This window comes from Phodopus roborovskii, unplaced genomic scaffold (assembly GCF_943737965.1).
Source record: "Phodopus roborovskii unplaced genomic scaffold, PHOROB, whole genome shotgun sequence".
Lineage (NCBI taxonomy): Eukaryota > Metazoa > Chordata > Mammalia > Rodentia > Cricetidae > Phodopus > Phodopus roborovskii.
In genome coordinates, this window is record NW_026125052.1 from 5,780,851 (window position 1) to 5,801,027 (window position 20,177).

A 20,177-nucleotide genomic window follows, 5' to 3' on the forward strand; every position below is an offset into this window, starting at 1 on the left:
AAGCCCATTGTAGCTACTTGGTGAATAATATACATGTTAATTTTGAAAACATCTTACAAAGCATTTATGTCAAGTTAATCAACCATTTCTTTAGAGTTCTAGGTGTATGCCTTGTTTAAAAATGCTTTCCTACAAGAAATCACAAATACATTGGTTTCTAATGTTCTGGGATTTGCTTATTATATTTAACCATATGGAATTTATTTCCATATGTGGAATAAATAGGGCTCTTATTTATTTTAATAAAAGGATATCCAATTGTTACAGCATTATATATTGGACAATCTATTTCTTAAAAACCACTGGAAATTTAAAGGAATTCTAATAAAAAGTTTCATAGTGTTTTAAAATAGAATTCAATAAATTGTTTTGAAAATTTGTCTAGAAGACATTTATGAGAATAACCAACTTTTAAAAAATACAATAGGATAGGATGGCTTACCAATAAAACTGACTATAGAACTTTTGTCATTTAAACTTTACAGTATCAGTATAGAAATGGATAGATGTGAAGAATGTAAAAAAGTTGGAAAGCAGCTATAATTTTATGATAACACGATAAAGATAACATTTCAAATTAGAGAGTGAAAGAGATCATTCTGTATATAGTGTCGCAACAACTGACTGTCACTTTAGTAAATCAGAGTCCTACCTCATTCCATATAGAGAATTAAATTCTATATGGTTAAATATAATTATAAAATCTGAGAACATTAGAAAACAATGTATTTGTAATTCTGCATGGGAAAGCATTTTGAAATAAGACATGCCCTAGAATGCTAAAGAAGTGGTTGATAAATTTGACATAATTTTTTTTTGTAAAATAAATGACACCATAAACAAAGAAAGAAGCAAGTAAGTTGTAAGAAAAGAATAATAGCATCATAATAAAAGTTTAAAACCCAGGGTATATAAAGAACTCTAAACCAGAAGAGAATGAAAGTGGGCAGAAGATAAGGACCAACATTTGAGAAGAGTAACTGATACAAATGATGAATTAACACATTATTATGCTATTTTCAATTCAGATTGTAATTAGGAAAGTAGAGATGAACAAAGGCTTTTCCCCCTTAAGACTTTCAAAACAAGTAAGAGGCAATACTGTGTGTTATTGATTTGTGGAAAATCAAAATCTCTCATTTAATGATGAGGATTCTAAATTGGTTCATCTCTTTGGGATTAAATTTGACAAAGTATGTTAAAAATGTGTATAATCATTTGTCCTCACAAGTCCCTTTTTGAATATCTGTTTGAGAAATTGTCACCAAATGTACATGGAGGCATTTTACAAGTTGTTTACTGCAGTGAGATTTATAGTAGTGAAAAACTAGACATCATTTTGTGGTTGAGAATGCTGTGAAAGGAAGATTTATAGCCACAGAAGCTCTAAGAAAAGGAAAAATAGTTTAGTTTACTTGTAGAGTTCTGCAAGGGACTGCATATTCAGGAGTGGCTTACTGATTACAAAATACAACAGGTATCAACAAAATAAAACTTCAAGGTTGCCATGATATAGTTAGTCTGTTCATGGTGGAAAGTTAACATGGTTATTTCAAGAATTTTGAAAAGTACAAGGATGAAATTTATTTTGTTAGGAAGTCAGTATCAGTATCAGAGGTTTTTGTATTAGAGACCCTTTAGCTAGAATGTTTTCCCTCCCTAACCCCCCCTTATTTGTTTATTTAATGCCCGTGGTATTAAATGTGTGTGTGTTGCCTTTTGATTACCCCTCTGACTATAGGTGACTTGTACATCTTACATCTAGGTGCATTAAATGCTTATTTGAGTAATTTTATTTTCAATGTATGATGGACCTATTGGAACATAAGTCTACTGAAGGTTGTGGAACATTTGTGTTTGGTACACAGTGGATCTCCAATTTCTAAGAAGTCAGAAAATCTGTTTGCAGAGAGTTTCCTATTTTAGTGGAAGTATGAGGCAAGGCTGCATTCATAGGACTGTGGCAGAAATAGGTTTTGTTAGAGGAATGTAGTAAATAAGATTTGTGTTTAAAGGAAAGAGATAACATCTTATTGGAACAAAGATAATAAACCATGTTTTATTTACCTTTTCCCTCTCATTGTCTATTCTTTTTCTATATTAATTTATTTTTTATCCACTTTCTAAAAGTGATTCAAGGAAGGGTTCTAAAATAAGTTTACCCATAATGACAACAGGACAATAAATGTTAAAAGTGAGAATAGTATAAGTTCATTTGATTAGAGTATTGGGGGCAGGAATGGAATTTGGGAGATCAGAGCCTACAATGGAGGGGGTCAACAATTGCATATATATTAGGTTTAAAAGTTTTTAAATGAAGGCTTGTTTGAACACAAATATTCATGGTGGCTTTATTGGTAGTTAAAAACTGTAAATTGCCAGTAGGCCCTTCAATGAATGAATGGCTGAGTGATGGCACACCCTTACTATGGAATACTTTCCATCAATAAAAAGAAAGAATTCCATATACATAATAATTGTGTTAGACATAGAGATGAAGAACAGATTGTGGGTTGCCAAGGGGAGGGATGGGCATGGATAAGGCTATATGGCAACAGAGAGAATTTTGTGGTGAGGTTATAGCTGAGTATCATGATCATGGTGGTAGCCACCCAATGCCAAATATGTGATAGAACTGTGACAAGCTGTTCTTGTGAGACCATGCCATGTGTGGGTAGACGTCCATAGTGAGCATTGGTGTAACTGGTGAAATCTAGACTTGCTGTATGGGTGATATCAATTTTCTTCTTTTGATAATGTACAAGTATTGTGTAAATTGTTATTCTGGGGGGTTGAAGGAGGAGATACAGGAACTTTCTTTTGGCCTGTGTGTCTAGTTATTCCAAAACAACTTTTTAAGGGAATCTAATTTAAAAGGAAGGCGGCACCAGAGGAGATAGAATGCTTAGATAAGACTCTTGCTCCACGTTTTACAGCCAATGGGTCATTATTGAAGCGTTTTGAAGAATGGACAAGGCAGAAGTGTGATGTAGGATGGTTATGTATCTGGTAAAGGATGAAACAACAGTGAGGGAGGGGAGCATAGAGATAGCTAGAAAGCTAGGTCAAGGCTCAGGCTGTGGTGCTGAGAAGCACTGCTGTATGGAAAGGAGAAGTGTTGGAAAGCCATTCATTCTGAGATGTTTATTGAGCATGAATTTATGCCAGACAGTTAGACTATTAGATGCTTTTAAGCATCTAATAGTGTGTGTGACTCAGACACCAAATAAGTCAGGAAATATGAACTCCAGAGAATACAAAGAGCAAAATGATGTTGGATTTGAGCTAGAGGGTGACTTGGGAGGGAGATTCTTTTGATTAGATGGTCAGGACCAGCGCCGCTGCATCTATCTGTGAACTTGCATGAGAGCTTGGTGATCAAGGAAGCTTCAGGGAACAGCAGCCCAGACAGTTAGGAGAAGAACATTCATGATGCCTCAAAGCTGATAGAAGAGTTTGAACCACAGTGTCTGGGAAAGTAGAAGTGTAAATGAGAAGAGTTGCATTGTAGCCCTAGCTTAGGATGGACAATGGAGAGGATAGCAAATTTGATTTGCAATGAGTTGAGTTTGAAGAGATGGCTAGAGTTCAGGAGACTAAATGGGACCATGTTGCAGTAGGGAGGTTGAAGGATGGTATTTGTGGGTGTATGGAGAGAAGACTGTTGAAGATCTGATTGGATAGACTCATGATTATAAAGAGGAGGGTGGGTCAGGGTTGGGAGAATCACTGTTGGTGTTGGTGTTTTTAGAGACAGAAGAATATGTTATTTTCAGAGACAAATGATTAAGAAAGAAAATGGATAAATATAAAGAGAATATGTGTGTGTGTGTGTGTTAAAAGACAGAAAACAATAAAGGTTTAAGCTTGAGTGAGTTTCATCTTTGTCTTTTTTGGATGTGGGTGCTGGGGACTGAATGCAGGGCCTTGTACAAATTAGGTAAGAGCTCTACTGCTAGTCACATTGTTTTAAAAATCAGTTTAAACAGTACTTTCTCTGATCTTTAATGGGGGAAAATCAGGTACTGGAAGTAACAAGAGTCCATAATTGCTGCTTCTTTCTGATGATGGCTAGGACAGGCGCCTTCAGAGTTAGGAAGAGAAGTTAACAGAGGATCTGAAACTGGGTTTGAAATAACATCCATGCTGAGAGTTAGCAATTGATGGTGGTTGAATTTCCCTCCCCTCCTCTATGGTTAGTGAAGCTGCCTTGATGTGTTTGTTTATATTTCAATAGTAATCACACTATCTGTTATTTACTTAGTATTTGCTGTGAGTCATGTATAATGCCAAGTCATTTAAAAACTTTATTTAATTCTTGTTTTTCTCATTTTTTTGCCAATGAAAATACTGAAGCTTAAGCTTATTAAATTTTGCAACTTACATGGCTGATCAATGGCAGAATAGGCACCCAAACACAGATTCATGCTTCCTTAGAGACTGCTATACATTTAAGAATTTCCATGGGTTTTCTTTGGAGGTATCCTGATATCAGGGATCTGGTGATCATCTAAGTGACTAACCCAGAATTCTATTAGTTAAGTTCCTGGCAAAGGGAATCTTGGCATTGGCTCTGTACAGCCTTGCATTGGTTTTCCTGTTGCAATGGATGGCTTTAGAGAATAAAGATGTGTCACTCATAACTCTGGAAGCCCATGTTCAAACTCAGGGTGTTAGCACGACCACTTTCCCTCTGGCAGATCTTAAAGGGGAAAAGAATGGGTTCTTGCTGCTTCTGGCTTCTGGTAACATTCTTTATGCTATTATTGTCTCATAGACTCTCTTCAGTGTCCATGTCTTCTGTTTCATATGAGGACTCTTGTTACTGGGCTAAGGGACCAGATAATTCTGAATGATCTCGTCTCAAGATTGTCAGTTATATCTGCAAAATCTTTTTTTTTCTGAATATGTCCACACTACCAGGATGCAAAGGTTAACACATGGATGCATCTTTTTATAGAGTGGTGGTGTCATGATTTAATCCACCAGAATCAGTTAATATAAAAAGACTCTAACAAGAAGCGATCCCCGAGGAACTTGACAATATCTATTTCTAGGTAGTAAGTCAAGTACTTGGCAAAAGTAATTTGTAATTTCAAAGATTTATTTCTGTGTGTGTGTGTGTGTGTGTGTGTGTGTGTGTGTGTGTGTGTGTTTATAGTGCCAGATGAGGCTGGAAGAAGGCATTGGATCCCTGGATTGCTGTGAGCTAACTCATGTGGATTCTGGGAATTGAATTCTGGTCTCTGCCAGAGCACCAAGTGCAACTGAGCCACCTCTCCAGCCCCCTGGTTTGTATTTGATCTTTCAGTATGCAGACAGAAGACTGAGGTGTAGAGAATGCACTTCAGAGAAGCCCATACCAGCATCCTCAGGTGGCATTAGTTGCTCAGTTCTCTTAGCTTTCCCTGGCTATTTTATTTATATCTATGTTACTACCTTTACCAAGTTTTATCATGAACAATCCACTCTCATAGTTCTCTCAATTCTTTGGACTATAAACCATAATGACAGATGCACCCCATCTTACTTATCTCTGTTTAGTAAAATGTTTACTTCAGTCAGTGAAGGAATGGCCTAAGGAACAAGTTGAGCAGAAGGATACGTGGAGTCTTCTGTATTTCTCATGTCATTGAATCCGAACATGGGCATTGAACGGAGTATGAGGCGCTTCCCATTAGACCAGTGGTTCTCAACCTGTGGGTGGCGATCCCCTCCCAGATGCCCTTCATATCAGATATTCACATTACAATTCATAACAGTAGCAAAATTACAATTATGAAGTAGCACCTGTATAAAAGGGTCACAGCATTAGGGAGGTTGAGAACCACTACAATAGGTTGTGTCTTAGTTATCCTTACATTAGCCTCTTGTGTGGGAAGTACATTGAATTGGAGTGACACTAGGATTTAGACTGAAACCTGGGGCTACACAGAGTAATGAGATTGGTTATCTCTGAAAAGAAGCATCTTCTAACGCATCCGGGAAAGACTGAATTTATATGGTCTGCCATAGACAATCACTTATTCCATTTCTCTGTCTTTGGTGGTGTTCGAAACAACAGGCCACACATATGTGGCAGAAAGAACAACTGAAGCAAGCAAGCAAACAAACAAACAAGGAGACAAACCTTGACTGAAGGCTTGCTTCGTTTCTTGCTGTGTGCACCATTTTGACCAAATTACTTGGCTGATTTGAACCTTGTCTATAGCATGGAGGTTATTAGGCTGCTTATCTTCCACAGGTGTTATATAGATTAAAAAGATGTGTAAATATACTTAGAGTGCCATATAGACAGAACATATTAGTGTTATTGAGCTATGAGGATTACTAAGTAAGATTGTAAATGAGTATCCAAAGATACTTCAAGACTTGGCTATGAGGATTCTTTTGATGAGTAGGAAGGAGAACAGTGCGTTCCTGCATGGTGTCCAGTGCTGTATTTCCTAACTCTAGTAAAGAGTGACTTTGTAAATGATAGAACACTTACTGCATGGCTCCTAGAGCACAGGAGGTAACAGGTAAATCAAGAGAAGGTTTAGTTATAAGTGTAGTAACCCAGGAAGGATGTGTAAAAGAGCCAGAGAATGGAGTGTTAAGTATCCTGTTGGTCCACGAACCTGCCCTTAGGAGATGATATTCTAGTAGAAATGGATCTTAATAGATGACTTGCATGACAATTGGATTATTTATTAGAAGACTTAGTGGAACGGGCTGGGAGAGTCTCCAGGATTCATCCAGGATACCCAGGAGAGTTTCCAAGGACTTAGACCATTGCTACCTCCTCCCTTCTTGGAAAAGAGTGCAGAGTGCAGCTTCCCTCCCTAGATCCAGGCCATATGCTCCATTAATCATGGTAGGCACTCTGTTCATCTTATATTAGCAAAGCTGGTGGTGTTTTCTACTTTCCCTCAGAGGGCATCAGGCAGGCCAGCATTAGTAGAAGCTGAGCTTCCTCTCTGCTTGACCCGGGAGCTGCTGGATAAAAATCTGCCCATATTGCTAGTGCTGGCTTAGCAAGCTTGGTTTTCTTGCCATTGTGATGGGTATTGCAGCTCCTGGTCTCTGGGTCAGGCCAACAACAGCACAACAGAGTTGCTATGGGTTTTGATAATGTTATGGGAGATGATATTTCTGGAAAGAATAGTTGAATAAAGTTATTGCTTTTTTTCCTTAAAGGTGGGAGGTAGAGGTGTTAATGACATGACAGTGATAAAGAAACATTAGATAATATTTTCCTAAAAATCGATATCTACTTGGAATCTATCTATCTATCTATCTATCTATCTATCTATCTATCTACCTATCTATCTATGCGCCTCACTGGATCTATTTCCATGCATTTAATAAAACTTAAATAATTTATAAGTAAAAGAGTGCATTGACTCATCAAGCCTTAGGTAGTTTTGTTCACTTTTTGGTTTCTCAAGAGAAATAGTACCTTAAGATTCCTGTTGAATTTCTGAATCGTTTGGTTGATGCTGTATTGTTCCTGACCTCTTCTAGGGAAAAGCTATCAGGAAGTTTTACATTTGAAAGATTGGGATGATCTTCAAACACATCTGAAGTAAACAACAGTTGGCCTTCTCTCTGTTGCCTCACCCATGTACCACCAGGAGAAACATCAGTGTCGTGTGTGTGTGTGTGTGTGTGTGTGTGGGGGGGGGTTGCTTCCTGTGACACTCTGCCCACAGAAAAGGAGGGAGAGAAAAATGCCCATTCAATGGACCAACTCTTCCTACCCCCTGCCTTGGGCTGCCTTTTCTTGGAGCCAGCTTGTCCCCTTGGGTCCTTGGGAGATGCTTACTTTTAATGGACTCGGATGAGTTCTTTCTGTTTTGAAAACCGCACAGGATTGGGAAGTTAGAGTTCTACTCCCTCTTCTCATGCTAAACAGATTTGCACAAACACATCCAACAACTCAACAACTCTAGGACAGAATCTTGGGCTGGCACCAGGGATAAAATTTGTGATAGGCTTTATATTTCCAGCAGGCGTCTTCGAAGTTGAGTAAGCTCTACCCACATAGAAAGGAATTGTACTGTGAACTCAGCTCTGTGAGTAACCCAGTTGAGGGGGTGGGGATGTTTGTCTAAATTGGATTTTTTTTTCCTCATTCACAAGTGGTTTCCAAACAATTCAAAGTGGTCACACTTACAGAGAGGACAGAGGATTCAGGGACAGATTCCCTTGCACTGAAGTGCTTCTGCCTTTGTGAGCAGACGGGATGCTGTTTCTTCTTCGTGTTTAACACTGTTCCTGTCAATAGTTTCTATTTGTCATTTGCTGCCTTCCACATCTATGTGTTTCACAGCCTAAGGAATGTTGGCTTCAGAGAAATAAATGGACCCAAGAGAGAATTGTATTTTAAGAAACAGAATGATGATCACTCACATTTTAAGTTAATAATAAAACCCGAATGCAACTGGGCAGATCCTCCCAGCAGGGAATGTGTGTAATCCATCCTTAGGCCAACGTGAGAGTCTGGCATTTCTAGGGCATAGAGGAGGCCACCCTCATACTGTCTAGGAGGAGCCCACTTGGGACCCTGTGGCTTAAGGGAAGATTAAACACTGGGGAAACTTTGTGAACAGAGAGAGCAGATGAGCTGTGAAGGTGGAAATAGAATGGGAAAGCTGTTTGTAGGATCATATATACAGTGGAAGGTTAGAGAGCATGTCTTTTCTGCCTTAAAAATGCCTTTCAACCTTACACTTCTCTAGTTACTTGCTGCCTTTATTTCGTCTTCTCTTTCACAGCCCAAGACTTAAGAGTGTGTCCTACTGGCCCTACTTCATCACCTCCCATTTGTCCCTGATCTACTGATGTTCAGCTTCTCTCTCCTTTCCTTCACAAACTGCTCTCGTCAAGGTTATTGATGACTTTCTTGCTGGAAGAAGAAAAAAAAAAAAAAAAAAAAAAAACAAGGCAGAACAACAGAAAATGTACAGTTTTTTTTTTCTTCTCCATCTTTTGATGTGCTTTCATTTTTGTTTCATGGTTCTCTACTCCTGGTCTGTCTGGTTGTTCCTTCTTAATCTCAAATGCCTTGTTGATCTGCATCATGGGGTACCTCCCATAGTGTTTCTTTCCCTGTTTTACATACACTTTCTAGGGGCTCTCAGGCATTTTTGTAGTTTCAGACACAATCCAGGCGTCAACAGTATCTTAAATCTATATTATTATTAGCCCAGCTGTTTTTCTGAGTGGCAGAAATTGTACATCTTCACAGTGTGTTTTTTCCCCCCGGATGTTTATTTTCATGGAAATATTCAAAGCAATCCGTATTTAATGTGTCCAACGTTTTAAGCTGATTTTCTTCCTCCTCTCTTTTTTTTTTCCTTTCTTTTGTCAACAGCACCATGAAGCCCTGAAGCATCCAATCCAGAAAAGTGACTTTCTTCTCTTTTTATTAGCTTCCCAGTCTCCCTGCTTCTCATATTTTCCCTGTACATTTTCTTCATACAATAGTTAGATATAATTTTTAAGGCCAATTCAGATCCTATCAGTCCTTGCTTATGGTTTCTGGTGGCCTTCTGTCACAAGTAGAAGAAAAGCTGATAGCAGGACCTCCAGAACCCTGCCTGATACAGCTCCCTGTCTCTTACTACCTTCCCCTTTCACTCACTGTGGCCCAGGCACTTGGGCCCACCTACCATAAGACCTTATGCTATTTTTCTGTTTAGAAAACCATAACTCCAGATTTTTGTCTTGTCCTGTGGTGGATTAAGCTGTTGCCTTCTCGAGCAGGCCTCTGGCGTTCATCCTAGAATCCAACACTTCCCTCTCTGCGCTCATCACAGTTGCTGTTTTGCATTGAACAGTGTAGTTTAATGGTCTGCTATTCATTTTTTTTAAATTTATATTTTCCTTGCCATCTCTTCTAGACTGAGTTCTGTAGGAGTAGATACATTGCCTTTTCATTATGGTCTGGCTGCTCAAAACGGTGTCTGCCATAGAGTAGGCAACCAGTGTGTATTTTGTTTCTTTTAAATGGGCAGAAAGAATGAGCAGTTGGAATCCTGACCATCACCCAGACTGGCTGCAGTTACCTGATATGCAACACAGAACAATCTGTCTCTTTTGCACACAAGGCTCTTTCCTCTCCCACTCATCTTCTGCTTGCTCAGTGCTTGCTTCTGTCACCTTCAGCTTTGGACTTGTGGGTTAATGCTGCCCATAACCCATAGGCAGTGACAGCGCTCTTTTACATCAGCATCTCTAAATCTCCCTTTAGACCAGCTCCTGGCGGAAACGCTATTTGATTCGTATCTCCATGGCCAGTGCAAATTAATAAAAATCAATCAAACAAGCAAGCAAGCAAACAAAACCCCCCAAAAGCACACCCTAGAGTCTTGAAGTAATTATTTTGTTGAATTAGTTGGTAAATCATACACACCTTTGGTAATAAAAGTTAGCTGCTTCCCAAGTTTTTCCACTTGCCAAGCTTTGACTTTTTGAAACTGAGATTTTAGAAATGGGAGCACATACAGACTTGCTTGTAGAAAAGGCACATATTCCTACTAATGATTTTATGTTAAGATAACATTAAATATATTTACAATTCCCTATTGCATTTCATGTATGGCTTGATAGTTTGTTTTACTCACAAATGGCCCTGTAAGGTGTAGGCATTACTATCCTAATTTCATATACGTGGAGACTAATACTGAGATGTAAGAATCTGTTCAAGGACATGCAGCTGGCAAAAACAAAATTGGAATTTGAATACAGGGCTTTGATTTCTAAGCCCAGGCTCTTTCTGCTGCACCATGCTGCCCCCTATGGGGCAAGTCTATAAATCATAATTGTTCACTAAAAATGTTATTATGGAGATCATAATATTTAAGTGGTTTTAAAATGTAGAATTAAGAAAGGCACTTTCTTAAGAAAGGTCATTATTTTTATTGACTAGAAAATGATACAAGACTTAACCTGCTTCAGCAAAGAATATTATATGGCATTGTTTATATTTATATCCTTTTATGCACAAAGATATTTTGTAGAATTTTGTGTTATTCCAGTTATGTCTATGGTATTAGTACTTGCCACATAATCTTATTCTTAATTCCCAAGGTGCATTGCGAGGCATTTCCTTCACCTTGTCTCGGACCATCATGCCCATGACCATGGTGAGATTTATTTGGCTTCTTCCTTCAGTTTCAAGAGTCTAGCTAGTTTACTCATGGTTTCTCTTTTCCTCACTTTCCACCTGAGAACATGATGTGGGTGGGAAGTATACACTCAACTCCTACCTAAGATAGAACTAGAGGCCGGGTTGATGTCTTTACCTGGCACTACAGTGGTTTCCATTAGAAATGTCTTGCTCTGTGTCCTTCCATGTCTTAGGCATGTGGACTAGCACACTGGTCTAATCTTCCCTACCCCCAAGTAAAGCGATCTCACGTTATTGCCCTCATCTCCCATCCTTCCATGGTTTGTTTCTTTTATGTTTTCTGATCCTTACCCCTGAACAGCATTTCTACCACTTGCTATGACCAATGCGTCCACACAAAGAACACTATCAGTGAAACAGGGCTGAGAATCAGGTGGCTGAGCCAAAGAACTTTAGATCTTACCACTCACTGCCTTTCTTCTGTGCATCTCTGGGGATGGGGATGTTGAAGGAAGACAATCAATATGTGATGATGTAGAACTGATTTTCTTTAGATTCTGCTCATGGGAGGGGTCTATCAGCTTAGTGATGGACAAGCCAGAGACAGGTTGCTTGTATCTTGCATACTGTAGAGCATCCATGATCCACCTCATTTCACGCCAGACTTCATCTGTTTGCTTTGGAATAAAATGGGGGAAAGTCATTAAAAGAAATACATTTTCTAAGAGTCCAAGATGAACCATTTCCCATACTTTTGGTTTCTATGACATTGGTTTGAGCCTTACTTGCTACAGATGAATATCCCATAAGTTGTTGCGATGATTAAGTAGGGTGACAAACTTGGAAAATATCTGTGACCCTGTAGAGTACTTTGCTCACACACATAAAGGACAATTTTCTCTTTCTATGAAATGAAATATATAGTATCAGGGAGGTGATATGACGCAGATTAATATATGAATTTCAGAATGCTTGTACCTGTATTACAGGAAAGATTTAACCTTATATATTAAACGTATTACTTTTGTATATATAAGGCAAATGCTTCCAAAGTCTAGTGCAGTTTTTAAAAGTTCTTGTTAAAAAAAAAATGTAGCACATTTTAGATTGGCATCACTTTGTTTTCAGGGTTGCTATAGTGATTTTAGTGACATTTTCATTCTAAAGTATAATAGTAGTTGCCAGTGGTTTACAAGTTAGTCATTTTGTCTGTCACTGTAGAGGACAGGTGTTCTTTAGGTCATAATGAACACTACCCATGATCTTTCTGGATATCCTGTCTCCCAAGAAGAGACCACAGTTACACAGGTTCTTGGGAACCTGAACCTTGTGATTGGTTTATATCTGAATTCACTGGGTGCCTTGGCAAACTGTTAACTCTTTGTATTCATTTCTCCATTGTAAATTGAGGACATTTAACTATGTGATGGCTGGGGTAACATCCAGATCTAATACTTTATGGCTCTTTTTGGAGAACACTTAGAAAGTTGGTATCACTACCTTCAGGTAGAAGGTGTTCACTATAAGAATAATGGTACATTAAGTGTCCCTTACTGGAGATGTTTAAAGATTAGGTATCATCCAGTTTTACTTTATTTTCAAAATGTCTTCTTAGGTCTTTATCCTTAACCATATACTTAAAAAAAAAAAAAAGTATCAACAAACCTTGTGCTCCTAACACAGACTAGACTTTGAAGCTATGGCATCCATTGTCATGTTCAATGAGACAGCAGGCTAGAATGAGCTAGTGAATAAAACGGTATGGTTGGGGGTCATTTTCCCTTGCCTTCTCATTGTGTTGTCCTGGGATTGGCCTTGGCAGAGTATGCAGGGCTGGTGTGTTGAGAACATGAGATTGAAGCCCTGGGTTTGTTTCCTCCCTTATCTGGTCAAGTTCCACAGCAGCTAGTCCCAGGAGGAGGTGGTAAGCCATGGGAAGGGGAGAATGGGAAGGGAACAGGAAGTTCATGAGGTAAAGCCAAATTGGGATGCCCAGGTGAGACTTGCATGGATTTTTCCCAATGAAAATGTCACTTTATCAGCTGGCTTTTATTAGCCATGTCATATTCAGTGTCCAGTGATCTCAAAGTTATTTTAAAGGCACCACATGATTGCAGATAACTTTTTTAGGGTGCCTGTCAAGGACAGGAATGGTGCTTTTGTATTCTTCTTCAAGTAGACACTCAGGAGATGCCAGCAGAGTGAATGAAGGAACAGAATGGCTCTATAGTTCTACTGTTTCTCAGGGTTACTGGAAGGAAGCGAGTTCTACAGTGTTAATGGAAGGATTCAGGGATATAGGTGACTGGGTTCTGCAAATCGAGCAATATTATGTATAACATTTTCAGTTGTATGATGCCCATCACAATTATTTCAGTGGGCTGACTGTAAATCCCTAAAAGATTTCCCAACTCCTAATCCTGGGACCTGTGACTGTTACTTTATATGATGAAAAAAGTGTGTATTGCCTTCTGTGGCAAAGCTGAGGTGTAAGGATTCTAGAGGAAGTGTTCATCTTGGATTGTCTATGGGAACCCATGTCCAGCGACAAATGTCCTCATAAGGACTTGCTTGCAAGAGTGAGGCAAAAGGAGACTTGGTAAAAGGGAAGAGGCAGCCAGGGAAGTAGAGATAGCCATGAGTTCAGGAATCTGCACAAGCCCTGGAAGCTGGGGGAGGCAGAGAATGGACTCTTCCTTGGAGCCTTCTGGGGAGTGCAACTCTACCAATGAGAATATCGAACTTCTGCTCTCCAATACCTAGAATAGAGCCAGCCACCTTAAGCCAGGCACTTTGTGGTAACTTGTAAACCTCTGTGATCTTTCATAACAATCCACCTGTTCTTTTTAAATAAAGACATTTCTGCCAAGCGTGGACAGAGCTGGACAAAGCCATGTTGACTTAGTTTTTCTCGGTAGAGAGGTAGAGAGAGCCTAACTGAAGAAAACTAAACGAGCCCTTGGTTCAGGGAGGCCTGCGGATTGATTTTAATGAAACCTTGCTAAGTAGCCCCCAAAGAAGTCCAATTTCCACTCATTTCACCTTCTACTGTTGATGTAAAAGCAACTGACAACATAATCCCCCTGATTTTAAAGGTCCAACTTCAGCTTCTGAAGACTTGCTGACATGCTTTTCAAACTAGTGGCTGTGAACGGCCTGGGTCCGTTCATTAAAGGGTCTGCATCCATTTCTCACCCCGCTCTTTACAAACTTCGGTTTTCATCCAATAAATTATACCCTTTCTCTGGGCCCAGGCAAGATAATATTTTCATTAAAATGTAAAGGTGATTGGCTTTCTCACAGCACAGCCACAAGGTGCTTGAGGGGATGATAGATTGGCTCTATTTAATGAGCTGTGTTTCTATTACGGCTTAGGCACATTTGAAGCATTACAGTATATAAATTATGGCCTAATTGCCCTTTTGGCTTTAACAGCTCAAAGTACGCTAAGCCTCGGAGTCTTCATGCTGTGATACTTTTTTACTTCTCTCTCTCTCCCTCTCCCTCTCCCCCCCCTCTCTCTCCCCCCCTGTCTTCCTTCACTCACTTTGACATTTCCACTGCATGTGCTGTCTATAAAGCCTGTGTACCTTATCTGTGATTTTCTTCTTTGCCTCTCCTAGTCCAGGCCTCCCCCCTTTTGGCTACACTCCTTGGCTTCTTTTCCTAGCTATATTTACTTAGACTCCCCTGCTCTTTACAATGTTTGGTTTGTGTAGTAACACTGTCTTAGATCTAGATGGAACTGGCAGTTGCCTCTGCAGGTTCTGGTTATGGTGTGGGGTGGGCTGAGCTGTGAACACCAATGGGTGAGTGGCTGCAGCTCCTTGTCAAGTTCGGGGTGGGAGTGGGTGGGCAGAGAGGCAGACACAAGTAAAGGGAGCTAGGACCCGGGTTGCCTGTGAGGTTTCTCATATCAAGGGTAGCAGGGTGGCATACCAAAGGCTGTGGACCCAGGTAGATGATCTGGACTTACCCTACACCAGAGAAGTTATCTTTTGAACACTTTGGCAACTGGCTTTTATCCAAGTCTGTGTGCCTAAGGGAGTCCTGAGCAGGTGGGGACTTTGAAAAATTCTTGGCCTGGCCTGCCATTATCCAGCTCACTCAAAGATGTGATTAGAGGCAACGGAGCTCCAAGCCAAGTGAGAAAGAGGAGTATAGGTAGCACTCAGGGAGCAAGGATGGAGCCAGGGATTCTGGGAGGGTTCAAGACTGCCACAGACTAAAGGGTAGTGTCCTCATTGGATGAATGAGATTCGGGGAAGCCCAAACAGAATAAGGCAGAAATACCACCCAAGGCACGGTTAGCAATGTGTTTCTTTAAGACGTTTCTGGTTGTAGGTCATACAATTAACGTTAGGGGTGACTAGGACCTGAGAATTTCTCTAGTCCAATGCTTCCATTGCAGATATGAGAAGCAAGCCCTCCCATCAACCCTCAGATCAAACAAAAGGTTTTCTGCTCCAGAACTATGAGTTGTGTCCCTTGACTTCTGGCCTGTTACTATTGAGATAGTGTCTCTCGATATGACCCAGACTGGCCTTGAGCTCCTTGTGTATCCCAGGCTAGCCTTGAACTTTCGGTCCTCCTGTCTCAGGCTCTCTAGTTCTAGATTACATATGTGTGTCAACAAGCCAAGCTTCCTTATGGCATTGGATTCAAAAGGTAAGAAGGGGACTGGAGTGGTGGCTCAGTGGACAAGAGCACTTGCTGTGCGAGTGTGAAAGTCCTGGGTTTGTTTCCCAGTTCCCACACAAAACCTGGGTGTGGTCACATGCTTGCACTCTCTGATAATTTAGTGCTGAGTGGGCTTGCAGAAACAGGAAGGTTGCTGGGATTTGCTGGCTGCTAGCATTGGAAAAATGGCGAGCTCCATGTTTAGCAAGAGACCCTTTTTGAGAGAGACAGGCAGAATACTCGACATTTACCTAGCCCTCTGACTTCTGTATATACAGAGGTATGCACACATATATACTCAGGTGCACATATTATTCAGACAGAGAGAGAAGGGAGAGGGAGGAGGAGGGAGGAAGAGGGAGAGAGGGGGGAGGGAGAGGGTGGGAGGGAGAGGGAAGGAGGGAGGGGAGGGAGGAAGGAGAGGGAGGAGAGGGAGGGGGAGGGAGGAAGGGGGACAGAGAGGGGGTAGAGAGAGGGGAGGGAGGGGAGGGAGAGAGAGGGGGTAAAGGGAGGGAGAGGGAGGGGAGGGAGTGGAGGAGGGAGGGGAGGGAGAGGGTAGAGGGAGGGAGAGGGAGGTGAGGGAGGGGAGGGGAAGGGAGGGGGAGGAAGGGGGAGGGAGGGGAGGGAGGAGGAGGGAGGGGAGGGAGGGGAGGGAGGGGAGAGGGGGGAGGGAGTCTTTCTTGATCTTCCCTTGTCCTCTTTTTTCCTATTCTGCTTGCATCATCAGCATCTGTTCGTCACTGGAAATAAAATAAATGGAGTGAATGTCTTTGTATTCTAAAATCTTAGGTGGAGAGAGTGAGCAGCTTCTTGAAAAGCTACTTCTTTGGTCTGAGAGTCACCTTCATTAATGGATGAGGAAAATAGGGTAGTTCCACTGCTTAGTAACATTTTTCATTCTAAATATTACCAAATCTTCATTCCTGTCCTGAGTGCTGGCATTAAAGGTGTACACTTCCATGCCCAGGTTATTGACTGTTTTTCATAAATGATTAGGAAATGGGGAATGAGTGTGTGTTTGCGTGTGTGTAGCGGTCAGGGGAAACCTTCAGCATTGTCCCTTAGGAGCTCTGTTCACTCTGTTTCCATACACAGGGACTCTCATTGTTCCAGAACTTACCAGGAAGGCTAGGCTGGCCAGTGAGTACCAGGTCACCCTGACCAGGCATCCTCAGTACTGGGGTAACATGAATCTATCCCAAGCACTCTTTTTTTTTGTGTGGGTTCTCAAGGCCTCATTCTCCCAGGTAAACACTTTACCCCAGACCTAGGGATTTACTTATCAATCCTCAAGTTCACAATACTTCCTTACATTGAGTTCTTTTTATTTCCTGTTTGGATAGTTGCCGGAGCTTCTGGGCTAGTCTGGTTCCTTACCTTTAGTCCTCTCCTTACATTCAGGAGAGATGGGCCGGTTATTTTGTGAGTAGGGCCAAGCAGAGTGCATTCTTAGAGTGAACTACCAGTATGGCTATAGCAGTACCCACAGGAGGCATGGCTTCCTTGCTCCGGTATTTCCCAGTAGAGTTGTGAGAAACTCCTATGTTCTCCAAAGCTAAGGCTTAGATATAGAATTATGTGTGAATTTCCTACCATGGCCTTTGGTACGGTTCTCTGACCTGTTCTTATTGGTGTCCTTCAGTCTAGTCCAGTCATCCAACATCCAATTTATGTCCCAACTAACCTTTAAACACCCCATTATTTTCCACATCCTGTTTTTCTGCCTGTCTGCCTTATCTGCTTATTATTTTCTCTCTGGGTGCTGGACATTCTGTTTCTACATTGTGTAGTCTGTCCTGTCCCACAGGCCTAGCTCACATGCTAGGACCTTCCATGGCATCTTTCCTACTATCCATAAGTTAAAGTCAAGTCTTATTTCTTTGTGTTGACATAGAAATCTCCTTTCTTTTTTGGTATTTCTCTTTTGGTACTTGACATATTTTAAGAATAATACTTATAGACATTTCCTGTCTACCTTAATGGATTTTAAACACTTTAAGATCATGGCTACTCCAACTTTGTATCTCTCATATAGTGCTTGACACCTGGATGTTTAGTATTTCTAAAAATGGATAGAAGGTGTGTAATATTGACATTTATTGTGGAACCATTGCGATTGTACTTACTTTGTGAGTTGGGTAGCTTATAGAAAGATAATAAGATTTAGATGTGGCATTTGGGGCAGTTTCAGGCCAGATCCTAATTTTCTAGACTGCTGGTTGGTGCCCTCTGCATGAACCCTGAAGTGTCACCATAAAGAGTTCTAGGTAAGACCATGGACAATGAACATAGTTTTCATATTTCCCTCTCTCTCTCTCTCTCTCTCTCTCTCTCTCTCTCTCTCTCTCTCTCTCTCCCTCCCTCCCTCTCCCCTTCATCTCCCCCCTCTCTCACATACACATAGATACACACATTTTTAAGACGTCAACACATCAGCTTTCCACTCAAGCTGATCTGGGACTCCCTTTGTGCCCAGGCCAGCCTTGAACTCTCGATCCTCCTCCTTTAGCCTTCCCAAATGCTGACATCACAACTACACACCATCATGCCAGGCAAGGAATACATTTCCCCACCTCAGTAACCACATGAAAGAAAGAAGTTCAAATCATGAATGATTTGGATCTAGGTTAACATAATCTAATAGACCATTTTGTTTTCTTTTTCTCCGAGATACTGAATCTACAGTTCCCCCCCCTGCCCCCCTTGGACTAGTGAGTAATCATAGTATTTGAACCAGTCATACTGCTGACCACAGTGGCTGATCCAGTTCTTAGGACTAGTGCCATTTACCTGTAACTCACTATCAAGCCTTTGTTTGAAAACTTAGCACCCCAAAGCCCCACCATCCTGTCAGATCCACAGCATGCTCCCTTGATGGCCTCTGGTAGCTGCTCTTGCTCTTACTTGGTTCTCACCCCATCCTCCCTGCCTCTCTCTTCATTATCCAAGGAACAGCAGCTTTACCTGAATGAAGTCTAACACTTGCTGGTGTCTTTGTTTGGCAGCTGCAACCTCGCTGTCTGAGATCGCTTCCCGCAGGGACTGTTGGGTATTCAGTGCGTCCAGCTCCACAACAGCAGAAAGGCGGCAATACAGACTAATAAATTTCTCTCTGTAGCTGCAAAAATGAACTGGAAAAAGGACAAGCAAAATAAAACATGTTAAGATCTCGTATCAAAATAGAGAAATTCATACAGCAGAGAAAGCCAGTCAAATGGAAACACGATTTATTAACCCTATCAGTGGAAAATATTAAGCCATAAATAAATTATAAATGTGCTCTTAAGGGGCCAGTTGTCTGGCTTTAGTCAGACAGTATTCCCTTTTAGGTTTACCAATTCCTTGTAAGGCGTGGGGAAGTGGGTTGGCTTAAGCTGCAATTTAGACGTACTTTTCCTAAATTTGGGACCTTTTTCATATATAGTCATATGCCACATGACAGATGGCTGCATATGCAGTGGTGGCCCAATGAGACTGTATCACCCAGTGATATCACAGCCATCAAAACTTGTGCAAGTATAGTATGCGATGTTTACATAATAACAAAATTGCCTGATGATACAAGTTTCAGAAGTTCTTGTATTGTTAAGTATGCATTAGTGTGTGTATATGTATGTGTGTGTGTGTATGTGTGTGTGTGTGTATGTGAGAGAGAGAGAGAGAGAGAGAGAGAGAGAGAGAGAGAGAGAGAGAGAGAGAGAGAGAGCCAACTGGGAAAAATCACTTTAAAGGAAACGCAAAAGTAAACAAATGAGAACAAGAAGCTTGAAACCTAGATTTGATTTTTAACTAAGCATCTTGCTTGCTCCTAGAAAATATTAGACATGCTTTTCTTTGGTTGTCTTTTGTCTAGACATTTCCCCAGGACCTTTGGGATTTGAATCTTTTTCTGCCTGCTCCCTCTTTGCAACTTTGGAAGGATGGTGGGTTCAGATTCTTGATCAGACCCTTTTTGTCTGTGGATTTGGCCTTCTTTTCTCAAAACATAATGGGACAGAGTCCATAGGAAGGAGTCTAAACTGTGTGTCTTTGCCTCTTTTCAGAGAGGCACATGGCAGGTTTTTCTACTCTCTGGCCAGCTCTGGCCACACACTATAGCAACTCAGCATTCCAATGTGCAGCATCCAATGAGAAAGCATCTCAGGGCAGGCCAGCACTGTTTTAGGAGCTTTGGAGACGTTATTTTTGCTGTGTCTTCTTGGGTGAGAAATTTTAATAATAATGTCCTGTTTACTACCTCTGCCCTCCCCTTTGTTATAGATCCCAGTACCTGCACCCAGCCCTTTGCCGAAGCTAAACGTTCACCCCTCAGAATGGGATGTCTGTTCATCTCCACCAGTGTGTGAGAGATTTCTGCTTCTTGTATCTTAGGCTGCTCTAT

General features: G+C 40.9%; 1 protein-coding gene across 6 annotated transcripts in view; it reads right to left on the reverse strand.

The window, feature by feature from the left end:
- Positions 1 to 20,177, reverse strand: part of Ankfn1 (ankyrin repeat and fibronectin type III domain containing 1) — a 369,637-nt gene that overhangs the window by 1,843 nt on the left and 347,617 nt on the right. For all 6 annotated transcript variants that reach the window (XM_051192277.1, XM_051192194.1, XM_051192357.1 and 3 more), the window contains 2 exons: positions 18,761 to 18,927; positions 11,580 to 11,793 (listed from right to left, as the gene is read on the reverse strand). In XM_051192277.1, the coding sequence (XP_051048234.1) occupies positions 11,580 to 11,793; positions 18,761 to 18,927 (381 nt within the window). The remainder of the gene's footprint in view (positions 1 to 11,579; positions 11,794 to 18,760; positions 18,928 to 20,177) is intronic.